Source organism: Equus quagga, chromosome 15, assembly GCF_021613505.1.
Source record: "Equus quagga isolate Etosha38 chromosome 15, UCLA_HA_Equagga_1.0, whole genome shotgun sequence".
Taxonomy (NCBI): Eukaryota; Metazoa; Chordata; class Mammalia; order Perissodactyla; family Equidae; genus Equus; species Equus quagga.
Window position 1 is genome coordinate 37,213,090 of NC_060281.1, and position 16,566 is coordinate 37,229,655.

At 37.4% G+C, this 16,566-nt stretch overlaps 1 protein-coding gene across 1 annotated transcript; it reads right to left on the minus strand.

Annotated features, from left to right (window-relative positions):
- Positions 1–1,357: 1,357 nt before the first annotated feature.
- On the minus strand, positions 1,358–2,290 carry LOC124226311 (putative olfactory receptor 2B8). Its single transcript, XM_046639410.1, has one exon. It carries the CDS (start codon positions 2,288–2,290, stop codon positions 1,358–1,360), a length of 933 nt encoding a protein of 310 aa, XP_046495366.1.
- Positions 2,291–16,566: the final 14,276 nt, after the last annotated feature.

Genomic DNA, 16,566 nt, shown 5'->3' on the forward strand with positions numbered 1-16,566 from the left:
TCTGTTGAATGAAAATATTTTTAGGTTTCTACTAAACTGTGGATTTTTGTAGACTACATACATACAAATACACACAGATATACAAACACACACACACACTAAACATCTTTTTCAGTCAAAATATAGTTAATTCACAGCAATACAATACTCAGTAGTAAAATTTTCTTTTGAAAATTATCAGTGTTTTTACCTTAAGAACTGGCCACTAGGTATCTATGTGGAATGAATAAGCGATCAGACACTCACTGTACAAATTACCTTTGATTGAGATCTTCAAAAGAGAATTAGGATTCATTCTAATTGGCTAAATATTACTAATATCAAAACCACTTTAGAATCTACTAGTTCAGTTCAATGGAGAGAAGTAACTGAGATCACAATATAAACCCAAATTTTGTGTGAAAGGAGCAAAGAATACTTAATGTGGTTACTTAGTGTCATACTATTCTATTAATTTTCAGCTTCTTTAAACCTTTTTAAAAGTAAATGATATTGAAGTACAATATACGTACAAAAAGTGCAAGTACCTTAAGTGGAAAGTTTGATGAATTTTCACAAATTGTATACCTTATGTAACCAGCATCCATGTCAAGAATCAGAACGTAAGCAGAAGCCCAGAAGCCCCCTCCCTCTATTTCTCCTTCTAATCATTACTCCCTAGAGGAACCACTATTCTTTTTTTGGTTGCTGTTGAAGAAGATTGGCTCTGAGCTAACATCTGTTGCCAATCTTCCTTTTTTTGTTTGAGGAAGATTGTCACTGAGCTAATATCTGTGCCAGTCTCACTCTATTTTGTACGTGGGATGCCACCACAGCATGGCTTGACAAGTGGTGTGCCTGGGATCCAAACCTGTGAATCCGCCGAGCTGCCCAGGCAGAGCACACGAGCTTAACCACTATGCCGGTGGGCCGGCCCCAAGGAATCACTATTCTGACTTCCAGCATCACAGATTCATTTTGTCTGGTTTTGTGTCTTATGTAAACGGAATCATACAGTATGAACTATTTTGTGTCTGGCTTCTTTCACTCAACATTATGTTTATGAAAATCACTCATGTTGTATGTACTTAAAATTTGTTTACTCTCATTATTGTATAGTATTCCAATACACAGAAGACCACAGTTTGCTTTTAGCTATCTTATATAACTTATTTTCTCCTCACTGGATGGTTGGCTCCATGGGGCCAGGGATCTCTGTTTCCATCACTGATATATCCCAGATACCTAGAATAGCATCTTGTACACAGCAGGTGCTTTGCAAGAATTTGTTGAATTAAGATATGACTAGATTTTAGTCACTCAGAAGTCTTCCAGTGCACAAGTGCTTGGGCCTGCATGCCCTGCATTAGCTCTCTCTCTAGTCTCTGGTTCTCCTCACTAGTCTCCTTAGCGCCCCTTTGACGTCCTTGTTCCTCAAAGTGTAAATCAGGGGATTCAGCAGGGGAGTCACCAGAGTATAGAAGAGGGCAATGCTTTTGTTCACATCCTGTGAATAACTGGAGGGAGGCTGGAGGTACATGGAGATGAGTGTGCCAAAGAAAATGATCACTACCATTAGGTGAGAGCCACAGGTTCCAAAAGCCTTCCACCTTCCATGGGCTGATTTTATCTTCAGGACTGCACGGGTAATGTGACCATAGGATACTAAGATTAATGACAGGGGCACCACCAAGAAGAAGATACTGACAGCAAAGAGTTCAGCCTCATTGATGGAGGTGTTGGTGCAGGCCAGTTTTAGCATCACTGGAACTTCACAGAAGAAGTGGTCTACTCGGTTTTTACCACAGAGGGGGAGAGTCATGGTCAATGCCGTCTGTACTACAGAATTGCCAAACCCTGTTAGCCAAGCAGTCACAACAAGCTGCAAGCAAAGCTGGGGATGCATGATCACCATGTAGTGGAGTGGGCGGCACACAGCCGCATAGCGGTCATAGGCCATGACAGAGAGGAGGACACACTCCACTCCCCCGAGTCCCAAGGCAATGAAGAGCTGGGTCACACAGCCACCATAAGTGATGGTCTTGTCCTTCCCCTTAAAGTTGGCCAGTGTCTGAGGGACAGTGCTAGTAGTCAAACAAAGATCCATGAAAGAGAGGTTGGAGAGGAAGAAATACATAGGGGTATGGAGGCGAGGATCCAAAACTGACAAAAGGATAATTGTGCCATTACCTAGAAAGCTCAAAAAGTAGATGATCAGGATGGCCACAAAGAGAGCCGTTTCTAGCTGAGGTCTGTTGGAGAAGCCCAGGAGAATGAATCCAGAGAAGGTGCTGTCATTAGCTCTTTCCATTGTACTCTGCCAGTTGGAATTAAGAGGACTCTATGCTTTTATTTTCCATGTTTAATCCACCTCTTTTTTCCTAGAGTGGGTAAATAGAGTTTGGTTGGGAGCTTGAAGCATTTTCACAACACTTCCTGGTTGGCAAGAAAGGGAGTGATAAATAGGTACTGTATATGAGTACCTTCTTTGCTTCAGGCACTGGCCTAAACTTCCTATGCATTTTCTCACAACAACTCTATGAGCTTGGCATTATCATGATCTCCACTGAATAGAAGAAGGAACTGAGTCTTAAAGTGGTTCAGTAATTTTCCCAGAGTGACTCATCTAACGAATGGCAGAGGGGCTGGCTCAGCGGTTAAGAGTGCAAATTCAGCTTCGGCGGCCTGGGGTTTGCCAGTTTGGATCCGGGTGCCGACATGGCACCACTTGGCAAGCCATGCTGTGACAGGAGTCCCACATATAAAGTAGAGGAAGTTGGGCACGGATGTGAGCTCAGGGCCAGTCTTCCTCAGCAAAAAGAGGAGGATTGGCAGTAGATGTTAACTCAGGGCTAATCTCCCTCAAAAAAAAAAAAAAAAAAAGCAGAGGCAGGATTAAAACTGACTCCACGACCTGAGTTCTTTACTGCTAGGGACACTGCCTTTTTATAATTGCATGAACTCTAAAGATAATCCAAGTTTCTCAAAAAATTAAATCTAATTGTCTTGAATATTTTGCAAATATGTACTCCCCAGTCCCTCTAATTTTGTTTTCCATGGGGAACTGAAATATTTCAGACTGCCTTTCTTCTGTTTTGTGTAGAGAAAAAATATATTATCTGAAGTTTCATAAACAATAAAATTTACCATCACCAATTTTATTCAAAGAGAATAATATGTTTTAATGCCTACACCAAAGGAACCTTTGATTACGGAGCCTGAAATCATGTTTAAAGGTTGGACATGATTTAAGAATTCATTGTGTCCAAAATCTCATGTTTTGGAGGACTAATCCTGAAGAATCATCATTGATACCACTTTCAGCAAAAACTCAGGGAACGAACAACACAATGTTTACTCTTTCCTTTTCTTTCACTTTGTAATTCTCTTTTTAAATTCTTCAATGTGGTAGAGTAATTTATTTTTTTCCACTTTTCACTCTGCTCTTCCTATAAATACCAAATCATTCCTTTTTTAATTAAAATCAGCAGGCATTTTCTTGGAAATAAACTTCTCTCTCACACACAAACACACGCACATACAACCCTCCATGATGCAAGTTTAGTAGTAAATAATACGTAAGGAAGAGAAATATTTCATAATATCACAACAGCCTAGAAAAGAGTCTGGTATATGGTAGATTCACAAAAGATAGATGTTGAATAAATGAAAATACGCTAGAAGTTTAAAATCTGTAATAGGTTATAGAAAGTGAATTTAAGGGTTATTGAAATCTATAAGTGTACAAGGGCAAAAAAAATAAGGAATCTCGAACAACAGTTAATAAGCAGTCTTTACCATTCAAACTTTAGATTTTTGTAAAATGCTGTGTTTTATGGACCCTTTCAGGAGTGTTAATCTTTTGTAAATGTCACTTTTCTATTAGCAAAACCCATGACCAGGCAAGAGGATATTGATTGTTTTGGTGGCTGTTGTTACTGTATTTTCAAAGAGTGAAATTAATTTGGAATAGTAAGTTCTAAAATGCAATAAAGTGGGAATCAGGATGCTTGAATTCTAATACAAATCTACGACTAATAAGCTCTGAGATTCTAAAGGCTGCTCCCCCCACCCCTACTTCCTGGCCTTCTCTCCTTCAAAATAAAAGAGATACTGTTGTCAGCTTTTAATAACCAATGAAAGACAATGTTTTTAGCTCTTTACTGAAACCTGGTAGGTTTATGTTCCAATAGATCTATTGTGGAATTTTTTTTTTTTTTTTTTTTTGCTGAGGAACATTGGCCCTGAGTTAACATTTTTTGCCAATTGTCCTCTTTTTGCTTGAGGAAGATTGGCTCTGAGCTAACACCAGTGCCAATACTCCTCTACTTTATATGTGAGCCACATCAAGCCACAGTGTGGCTTGATGAGTGGTGTGTGGGTCTGTGCCCAGGATCCAAACCCAAGAACCCCCGGCTGCTGAAGAGGAGCACCTGAACTTAACCACTATGTCATGGGGCTGGCCCCCTACTGTTGTACTTTGAATATACTCTCCTCAGTCCTTCCACACCCTTTAGTGACAACATGGTTCTTAATTTCTATAGCTTCCAGATTATCAGGCCTTGTTTCAAAATATCCAGAATCATAAAACTGGCATTAGTCACCAGAATTTGTTTTATCAAATGTTGTTGGTGCTTACCTTTGCTTCTTCTCTCTATCCTTGTGCTTTAAGAGTCACAGAGAAGGAGCGTCTCCAGTCCATCACGGTGCCAGTTAAAGGCTCTTAAAATGCTTTCAAATAGGCTGTTGTTTCTCAGAGATCACTGAAATATCTCATGACTCAGTCTAGAACATGATTTGAAGTGATTTTATTCTTCTTACTGATGCACAGAAAGTGATTTGAACCAAGAAAGCACATATTCTAATAAAAAAGACATAAAGTTCATTGTAACTACAAAAGTAGAATTAAATTGACATAGGCATTTTAATATAGATTTCTGTATGTTATATTCTTTTCCTGGCCTGCCATAACAGAGTACCACAAAGTACATGGTTTAAGACAACAGAAATTTATTGTCTCAGTTGTGGAGGCTGGAAGTCCAAAATAAAGGTGTTGGCAGGGTCTCTGAATCCTGTAGGAGAGAATAAATCCTTGCAATTTTCTAGCTGCTGGTGGTTTGCTGCCAGTTTTGGGGGTTCCTGGGCTTGCAGCTGAAGCACTTCAATTACTGCCTCGGTAATCACACAGCGGTCTCCCCCTGTCTATCTGTCTTTCTGTTTTTCTTATAAGAATACCAGTCATATTGGAATAGGGCCCACCCTAACTGAGTATAACTTTCCCTTCACTTGATTACGTCTGCAAAGACCCTATTTCCAAACAAGGTCATATGAATGGGAACCAATGATTAGGATTTCACCATATCTTTTTTGGGGAACACTATTCAACCCATACCAATAGAATAGTGTAATCACGCTTGTCAAATTATAAGAGTTCTTTATTATAAATGCGTGCTATGCAGTGATAAGCCTAAGATGCAGATATTAGTTCTATCTTATTCCAAGTTCATAAACGAGGTACAATGTGACTATGATAATTGCTAAGATTATTATCGATAAAATTGCTATTTCTGTTATTCCAATTGGTGTGTAGATAGCAGAAGTCCACAGTAATAGGAAAAACTGATTCCCCTTAGTAAGCATGAATATCCAATGAAGGCTTTTCTCCTATACACACCTTGTTACACTTTAGGGATCTGAAACATAAATACAGGTTGCATGCCTATAAGACTTAGCACTAAGCATTTGGTTTGAATTGAAAGAGAAAATACTTATGTCCTTTCACTTCTTTATTGAAGTGGTATGTGGAGTTTAGACTACTCTTTCAGTCTAGAATTTAATCGATGTATAAAGCAAACTCATGCACAGACACCAGTTCTGCACGAAGCACCACCACATTTGGATCTAAGGAATCAGGAGCAAAAGGAGCAATCTCAGCTGGCCTTTGGAACATTTGAATGGATGTTGGGTTAAAAATATGACATCTTCTTTCATAGAAGAATAAGAAAGATTATAGCTATCCAATTACCTTCTCAAAGAAGCAAGATGGTCTTTGAAGGACCACTGCAGTTCTGCGAAACTAGAAGATTGGCATATTGTTGGGAAAGTTAATATCTAGCAGATGAAACCACATGATTAATAGTTCCCCATGAATGCTGATACATTCAGTAATTACTAAGCAGTGTGTGGTCGTGGAACTGCAGAAATGTGTTAGGGGCTGAAGTAGATAGAACAGAATTCTTAAAATAAATACAGATCCATATATTTTAAAAATGCCTTAAAATATGCTAACCTTGGGCAGGATAATCCTTGAAAATTGTTAATCATCAAAGTCAAGGAAAATGGAAATTGTTGGTACTTCAGGATAGTCAAAAGTAGTACCAACTCTTTTTATAATTATTGCTAGCATAACATGTCATCCTCAGGTTTTTCCAGGAAGATTGTCCACTCATTTTATAGAGTGTTCCAGTGCAAAAGAGGAAAAATAAATTAGAATGGACAATTGAGTCTGTAGCTAAACAGAAGTTGGAATCTGTGAATTCTATGGAATCTGCCCATGAAAGAAGGGCTAATACTACATCTGAAGGATATATTTATAAGTCACAAAGTCAAAGTACATGCTTTAGGGACTGAAATACATGAGGATGTGTTTATTTTTAGCGGTCCCAAGAGTGCCCTGCCCTGTGTAACTCATTAGACTCAGTTCAGGCATCCAGAGTTTGGCTGCCTCTTGGGAGCAGCCAAGCAGGAAGGCTCTAGAGAGGTGACATCAACAGGTTGTCCATCTCTTCCTGCCAAATTGACTAGGGGTGAACCTATTGTCTACTTAATTTCCATTTCTCAAATCTAGTAGTATTGATTGCAAATTTTTCTGCTAGACTTTAAATCCTTTTGTTTATTTGAGACATGATTGATGTATAATACTATTTAGTTTAAAGTGTACTACATAGTGATTCAATATTTGTATATATTGCAAAACGATCACCACAATAAGTCTAGTTAACATCCATCACCGCACACAGTTAAAATTTTTTTTTCTTGTGATAAGAACTTTTAAGATCTACTTTCTGGCAACTTTGAAATATACAATGTTTACTAACTATAGTCTCTACACTGTACATTACATCCCCATGGCTAGTCTTTAAATTCTTCATCCTATTTTCAGAAATATTATTTTTTCCTACTTAAAAGAGTAAAAAAATTTTCAGTAAGTATAAACTTCTGCGACTTTTTTCATATTAGTTATATTCTTCCACTATTAATGACTCACTTAAAAAAAGTGTTTTCTAATGGTGCTATCAACTTTTACCTTCCACATTTTTTGAGACTTTGTTACTCAGACATATCTAATCTATTCCATCTTCAGCTTCTTATATCCCATTATCTGTTTATCCGTAGCCTAAAATATGCTGAAGTGTGCCCTATCAGAAAAATAAAATTAAGATTAAGTTGCTCTTCCCCAACCCCACACTCTTCTAGCTCTCCCTTTCATTAACTTAGAATCATCTTGATAGTACACAAAATACCCATGTTTGTTCTCCTCTCATCAACACTTTTAAATACTCTTATTTGTATTCTTGCCCTGCCGCTGTTGTGAAGCTGCTTTCTGTGAAATCTTCAATACCTTTCCAGTCAACAAGGTCGACAAACTAATCATCATCTTACTTGACGTAATTTGGCATTGATGATGTTCCCTCCTTCAAGAAATTATGCTAATAGCTTCTCTGTGTTTGTTATCTATTATTTCTTGGAACCCTGATTCTCACTCTTCTTTCTCATTGGACATAAGCTTCAATGTTTAGATTTCCTAAAATTCTATCCTTGGCTGTCTTTTGTCTCCATACTGATCCTGAGATACTTTGCTGTTTCCATGGCTCAAACTACTATCTATGTATATGATAAATCTTCTTTCCATATCTACAATGTAGACCTACTCTTGAGTTCAATACTAAAGCAAATGGAATCTTGGCTATATACACATGGACTATTTATGAACTCGAAAATTTCAATAGTTTTACAATCTAATTTATCATTTTATGAAATTAGCTCCATGTAAGTCATGTAAATCATGTAAGAAAACATGTCAAATTTCCATAATCTCCTTACCAAACCCTCAGTAACCACTTTGAGACTCCTGAATTTTCCTTGACTCTGCCCTTTGTTTGGGTCACAACATTGAACCTAAGCTTTGTTGATTCTCTTTCTGACATGTTTTTAGAATACATTCACCCTCTAGCACACATTTTCCGCTTGTTATCAGCATATTAATTAAGATCTTTTTATTCTTGCAAGAACTATTTAATTCATCTCCTAGGAGAACTTCCAACCAAATCGACTCGCAGTTTCTTTAGTTTTATCGAATTTTTTTCCTAAACTACATAATCGCATCACTTCTTTGCTTAAAGATAGCTATCTTCTACAAGATTAAATAAAAAGTACAACTTTAACATATGAAACTGTATTTATTCCATGGACCCTGTAGTTGTGGGAAGAAATCCACAACTTGCTTTTCACTGCATACACATTCCAGTTTGGGGCCAATATATTAGGCGTTCTATCACTCTAACATGTTGTTTCATCTGAAAGGTATTTCTAATTGAATTCTTTGCTCAAGGATCATATTCTTTATGAAGACCATAAAATCCCCACTTGCTCTCTTTTTTGAGGTCTTGTAACATGTTCTACCTAATTATTATTATTACTAATCAGTGGCCATGGTATTTATTCTTGGCTGCCTATATTCCATGTAGAATGTGAATTCCTTCAGGATGGGCCTATTTCTTCTTCACCTTTCTATCCCCAGTGTAATTCTATGTCCTATGCATTCTATGTTTTCAAAATTTTATTCTTAATGAATATTAAGTTAATGAGCTGAAATTCTGAAACAATGAATGTAATTTCAATGTAAGCTCTAATTGTAGTGGATTGAAAAAGAATCTGAGAATTATCTTGTTCTCTCTGTATATGTTAAAGGTACATGTACATCCTTCACAAGTAGATATTGATTTAAGAGGTGAGGTTATGAATGTGGATTTGAGGAATCTTATTAATATGTAAAAATGATAACTTACTTTTCTGCTTAAATTCCTTTGGCAGTGCACCATTGTCTTCAGAATAAAGTGTTAACTCTTAAGCATAGCAGTCAAGGTCCTTGTTCATGTTGTGTTTCTTTGTTTTTCTAGTTTCACAGATCAGCTTTTCCCTCTGATGCTCCTTTCACTTTGAATGTTCTTATATAGTGGATGTCTTTTCAGACATCATAGTTAAGTTAAAGCATTTCTTACTCTGTGAAGTGTGTCTTCTTCTTCCAGGTAAGGTTGATAATGTGCTATTTTATGCCCCAGAAGTCAAACCATTTTTATTAAACGAAGAATTAAACTGTCATATAAGCACCCATCTTAAGATATCATTAAAAGGAATGCAAAGAAATAAAAGAGATTAATAAAAAAAATCAGAATCAATTAGCTAAAAAGAGATTAGGATTGATTCTTGTTCAGGAAATGGATCTGGTATGTTTTTTAAAGCCAAGCTACCATTAAGACTATGAGTGCTGTCTAGAGTTATATTTACTTGTTTTATAAATAAGAACTTTAAGTCAATTCCTTTCTCTTAAATATTACTCCTTTAAATCTAGAATATCTCTCTAAATTATTTTATAATTTTACTTTCTTTGTCAATATTATATACTCATTGACTGTCACTTTTATGTATTACTGCAGTCTTTTAGAATCATGGAAAACTTACACCCGCTTTATTAATGCTTCATTATAGTTAGTAGGTACACCTAGAGAATACTCCTCACAAGAAATGAGAAATCAAATTTGAGCATTAAGTGTTCTTCTTTAAGATAATTTGTTTAATTTAGCACCTTGGAACTGTTAAAGTCCAATTCTATTTAGTCACCTAAGGTGCCTGCTTGGGTTAATCAGCTGTTAAACCTCTTCTTTGTTTTTTCCCCATTGGAGATTATCAATCAGAACTTACTGTTTTGGGTATAGTTACTACTTATTCTGGAGTTAGTTGTCTAGTTAAAATGATTCTCTGGGAGATCTGGTGTCAAGATGGTAGCATAGGCAGACTCTGAACTCACTTCCTCCCATGACATAACTAATTTTCAACTACTCTTGGAAAAGTTATCCTTGAGAGAGAACTGAAAATCAGATAACAAGAACCCCCACAACAAGGGACAGTACTGACTGAGGTGGGAGAGGCAGAAATTCCTTTCTGGAGGGAAAAATGCCACCTTCCAGCTGTGGTGCTTTTCGGCCAGCTGGGAGCAATCCTAAGGTATAAAGCCTTCCCTGGAGGAGTAGGGGATCTGAGTGGGGGAACATTATCACAATAAGCAGCTTTTGGATTCAGCATAACTGAGACAAGTGTCATAATATCTGGCTTTATTAGCTATTAACTACAATGGAGAATACTCCCAGAAAAGCTACTGGACACAAGGGAAAAAAGAAAGCCTGCTCTTAAACAGCCCATGCACAAACTCACCCATTTTGAAAAGCAACCTAAAATCACCAGAAAGAAAGGTACACAGTCCTTTGATGAAAACAGATTCACTTGATAGGCTCTGGGTGCCTCTCAGTGAGGGGTGAGACCTCCCCTGGCTGGATCTACCTCCCAAGGTATGGAGACATTGGCGGCAGCCATTATTGTCACCTAGTGCAGGTGTGCTGATACAGATGCTGGCAGGAGCCATTGGAGTTCTTCCCCTGGCCTATTAGGCCAGGATCTGCCCCACCCACTAGGGCACCAATTTAATCCAGCTCAGCCAGGGCAGACAGCCTGCCCTAGGGACTGGGCCTAGCCAATAGCAAGCCCTCAGGCAACTTGTGGGCCTACATAAGTGGGGAACCTGGAACCTCTGCAGGTGGGTGAGTGGGTCTGCCTCTGTGGGGCAGGGTGTGTGTGAGGGGTGGGCCTGCATTGGTGGAGTGTGCGGGACCTCTGCAGCAGGATGGAAGGGTCTGCTTCAGTGGGTCAGGGTGTGGGCATGGGGCAAGACTGTGTTGATGTGGTGTGTGTCCCTTCTGGCAGTGAGGGTTGTGAGTTGCAGCAGACTTGTCTTCTCAAAGAGCCACATAGGGAATCGGCCCCATCCTCCAAAGCCAGAAAAAAATTGGGTGCTCTCATGCCTGGGGCCATCCTAACTCCACTGAAATCTTGAGAGCTGACAACAGCCTTGTAGGCCATAGGCCTACAGCAATTGTAAGCCCCTGAGCCAAGCAACGAGCCATGCTGGAGGTCTACATTGTTAACAGAAAAACTGCAAAAAGAATGTGCTATTAAACCTTGCAGCCAACTGTGCTGGGGCTCACCACACCTGATAAAGTGACAGAAGGGATCATAGCAACCACATGCAGCTGAGTATTGTGACCAGCTGCCCTGGGGGACAGCCTAGCCTTCCTGGGTACCTGTGGCAAGCATAACCCTGCTCCAGCAGAAGGACACATGTAGCCCACACAGGGGAGAATCCTGGAACATTTGGAACTGGTGACAAGAGGGAAGAACATTGCTGGGCTTCATGGGGCATCTGTTATATCAGACCACCTCTCCAAGATCAGGAGATGTAGCTGACCTACCTAATACATAGATATAGCACAGAGAGGAGACAAAGGAATATGTTCCAAGTAAGGGAACAGGAAAAAAAAAACCCAATAAAGAACTAAACATAACAGCGATAAACAATCTACCTGACAAAGAGGACAAACTAGTAGTCATAAGGATGCTTACTGATCTTGGGAGAAGAATGAATGAACTCAGTGATGACTTCAACAAAGAACTGGAAAATATAAAAAGGAACCAATCAGAACTGAAGAATATAATACTGGAAATGAAAAAATCACTAGAGGGACTCAATAGCAGAGAGTAGATGATACAGAAGAATGGACTTGTGAGCTGGACTAAAGATTAGAGGAAACCACCCAAGCTGAACAAATAAAAGAGAAGAGAATTAAAAAGAACAAAGACAGTCTAAGGAACCTCTGGGACAACATCAAGCACACTAACACCTGTATTATAGGTGTCCAGAAGGAGAAGAGAGAGACAAAGGAGCATAGAATCTATTTGAAGAAATAATAGCTGGAAAGTTTCCTAACCTAAGGAAGGAAACAGACATCCAGGTACAGGAAGCACACAGAGCACCAAGAAATATAAACCCAAAGAGGCCCATGCTAAGACACATTATAATTAAAATGTCAAGAATTAAACATAAAGGGACTGGCCCAGTCATGCAGTGGTTAAGTTCGCACGTTCTGCTTTGGTGGCCCAGGGTTTGCCAGTTTGGATTCTGGGTGTGGATCTTTGCACCACTTGTCAAGCCATGCTGTGGCAGGTGTCCCACATATAAAGTAGAGGAAGATGGTCACAGATGTTAGCTCAGGGCCAGTCTTCCTCAGCAAAAAGAGGAGGATTGGCAGCAGATGTTAACTCAGAGCTAATCTTCCTCAAAAAAAAAAAAAGAAAAAGAAAAAAGAATTAAACATAAAGAGAGGATCCTAAAAGGATGCAAGAGAAAGGCAACAAGGTACGTACAAAGGAAACCCCATAAGGCTATCAGCTGACTTCTCAGCTGAAACCTTATGGGCTAGAAGGGAGTGGTATGATATATTTAAAGTACTGAAAGGAAAAAGTCCACAGCCAGGAATACTCTACCTGGAAAGGTTACCATTCAGAATGGAAGGAGAGATAAAGAGTTTCCCAGACAAGCAAAAACTAAAGGAGTTTATCACTGAGAAATCAGCCTTACAAGAAATCCTAAAGGGACTTATTTAAGTGGAAAAAAGAAGACAACAAAGAAGGAATAAAAAAAATCATTAAAAAAATAAGAAAAATATTAAAACCTGGTAAAGGCAAAAATACAGTGAAGGTAGCAGATCCACTACCCATGAAGCTAATATGAAGGTCAAAAGACAAAAGTACTAAAATTGTATATTTCCATGATAAGAGGGTAACAGACACATATGCACGATAAAGAGGGTAGATATGATATCATAAACAAAATGTGGGAGGAGGGGAGTAAAAGAGCAGAACTTTTAGCAAGAGGCCAAACTAAAGAGACCATCAACCTAATAAAGATTGCTATATGCCTGGATTATTATACATGAACCTCATGGTAATCACAAACCAGAAATCTATAATGAACACAGAAAAAAGCAAGAGGAAGAAACCCAAACATAATAATAAAGAAAGCCATCAAACCACAAGGGAAGAGAGCAAGAGAAGAAGAAAGGAACAGAGAAGAACTACTAAAACCCCTGGAAAAAAGTAGCAAAATGGGAATAAGTACATTTTTATCAATAGCTACTTTAAATAAGTAAATGGGCTAAATGCTCCAATTAAAAGGCATAGGGTGGCCAATTGAAAAAAAAAAGACCTGTATATATGCTGCATATAAGAGACACACTTCAGACCTAAAGACAATCACAAACTGAAAGTGAAGGGATGAAGAAAGATACTTTATGCAAATGGGAATGAAAAGAAAGCTGGAGTAGCAACACTTATATCAGACAAAATAGACTTTAAAACAAAAACTGTAATAAGAGACAAAGAAGGACACTACATAATAATAAAGGGAACAAGCCAACAAGAGGATATAACACTTGTAAATATCTACGCACCCAACATAGAAGCACTAAATATATAAAGCAATTATTAACAGACATGAAAAGAGAAATAGTAACACAATAATAGTACCCCTACTTTAACACTCCTCTTATATCAATGGATAGATCATCCAAATAGAAGGTCAATAAGGAAACATTGGCCTTAAATGACACATTAGACCAGATAGACTTAGTAGATATACACAGAACATTCCATCCAAAAATGGCAGTATACACATTCTTTTCACATGGCACATTCTCTGGGATAGATTACATATTAGTCCACAAAACAAGTATCAATAAATTTAAGAAGATTGAAATAATACCAAGCATCTTTTCTGACTGGAATGGTATGAAACTAGAAATCAACTACAGGAAGAAAATCAGAAAAGCCACAAAAATGTGGAGATTAAACTGAATGCTACTGAACAATGGTTGGCTCAATTAAGAAATCAAAGGGGAAATAAAAAAACACTTGGAGACAAATGAAAAGGAAAATATGACATGCCAAAATTCATGGGATACAACAAAAGTGGTTCTAATAGAGAAGTTTATAGCAATACAGGCCTACCTAAACAAACAAGAAAAGTCTCAAACAATATAAGACTGCACCTAAAGGAACTGAAAAAGATGAACAAACAAAGCCCCAAATCAGTAGAAGGAAGAAAATAATAAAAAACAGAGCAGATATAAGTGAAATTGAGACTAAAAAAATATTAAAAATCAATGAAATCGAGAGCTAGTTCTTTGAAAAGATAAACAAAATTGACAAACCTTTAGCTAGACTCACTAAGAAAAAAACAGAGAAAGCTCTAACAAATAAAATGAGAAATGAAAGAAGAGAAATTACAATGGACAAGTCAGAAATACAAAAGAATATGAGGCTACTACAAAAAGCTATACACCAACAAATTGGAAAATTTTAAAGAAATGGATAAATTCTTAGAATCACACACCCTTCCAAAACTGAATCAACAAGAAATAGAGAATTTGAATAGCACAGTCCCCAGTAAGGAGATTGAAACAGTAATCAAAAAACTTCCCCAAAATAAAAGTCCTGGACCAGATGGTTTCCCTGGTGAATTCTATCAAGCATTCAAAGAATACTTAATACCTATCCTTCTTAAACTCTTCCAAAATTTTAAGAGAAAGGGAAAGTCCCTAACTTGTTCTATGAAGCCAACATGACCCTGATACCAAAACCAGACAAAGACAACACAAAAAAAGAAAATTACAGGCCAATATGACTGATGAACATTGATGCAAAAATCCTCAGAAAAATACCAGTAAATTGAAGACAATAATACATTAAAAGGATCATACACTATGATCAAGTGGGAGTTATTCCAGGAATACAGGGATGGTTTGACATGCACAACTCAATCAATGTGATACTCCACATTAACAAAATGACAAATAGAAACCAATGATCATGTCAATAGAGGCAGAAAAAGCATTTGATGAGATACAGCATCTATTTATGATAAAAACTGAACAAAATGGGTACAGAAGGAAAGTACCTTAATATCATAAAAACCACATGTGATAAACCTACAGCTAATATCATTCTCAATGGAGAAAAACTGAAAGGTATACCTCTAAGCACAGGAATCAGACAAGGATGTTCACTTTCCCCACTCTTACTTAGCATAGTATTGGAAGTCCTAGCGAGAGCAATCAGGCAAGAAAAAGAAATAAAAGGGATAAATTGAAAAGGAAGAAGTGAAACTGTCACTATTTGCAGATGTCGTGACTTTATATATAGAAAAACCTAAAGAATCCACTAAAAAGATTTTAGAAATAATAAATGAATACAGTAAAGTTGTAGGATTCAAAATCAACATACAAAAATCAATTGCATTTCTATACACTAAAAGTAAAGTAGCAGAAAGAGAAATTAATAATACAATCCCATTTACAATTACAACAAAAAGAATAAAATATGTAGAAATAAATTTAACCAAAGATGTGAAAGATCTGTACACTGAAAACTATACAACCTTGTTGAAATAAATTGAACAAGACACAGAGAAATGGAAGGATATTCCATGCTCTTGGATCGGAAGAATTAACATAGTGAAAATGTCCATACTTCCCAAAGCAATCTACTGATTCAATGCAATCTATGTCAAAGTTCCAATGACATTTTTCACAGAAATAGAACAAAAACTCTTAAATTTATATTGAACAACTAAAGACTCTGAATAGCCAAAGGAATCCCGAGAAAAAAGAACAGAGCTGGAGGTATCACACTTCCTGATTTCAAAATATACTACGAAGCTATAGTAATCAAAAAAGCATATTATTGGCACAAAAACAGACACACAGATCAATGGAACAGAATCGAGGGCCCAGAAATAAACCCGCACATCCTTGGACAGTTAAATTTCAACAAAGGAATCAAGAAAATACAATGGAGCAAGGAAAGTCTCTTCAATAAATGGTGTTGGGGAAACTGGACAACCACATGCAAAGAATGAAAGTCGACTGTTATTTTACACCATACACAAAAAATTAACTCAAAATGGATTAAAGACTTGAATGTAAGACCTGAAACCATTAAACTTCTAGAAGAAAACATATGCGGTACACTCCTTGACGTCGGTCTTAGCAGCATATTTTCAAATACCATGTCTGACGGGGCAAGAGAAACAAAAGGAAAAATAGACACATGGGACTACATTGAAGGAAACCATCAACAAGACAAAAAGACAGCCTAACAATTAGGAGAAGATATTTGCAAACCGTATATCTGATAAGGAGTTAATATCCAAAATATGTAAAGAACTCATATATCTCAACAACAAAAACCAAACAACCCAATTAAAAACTGGGCAAAAGATCTGAACAGACATTTTTCCAAAGAAGATAAACAGGTGGCCAACAGGCACATGAAAAGATGTTCACCATTACTAATTTAAATTATCAGGGAAATGAAAATCAAAACTACAATGAGATATCATCTCATGCCCATCAGAATGAC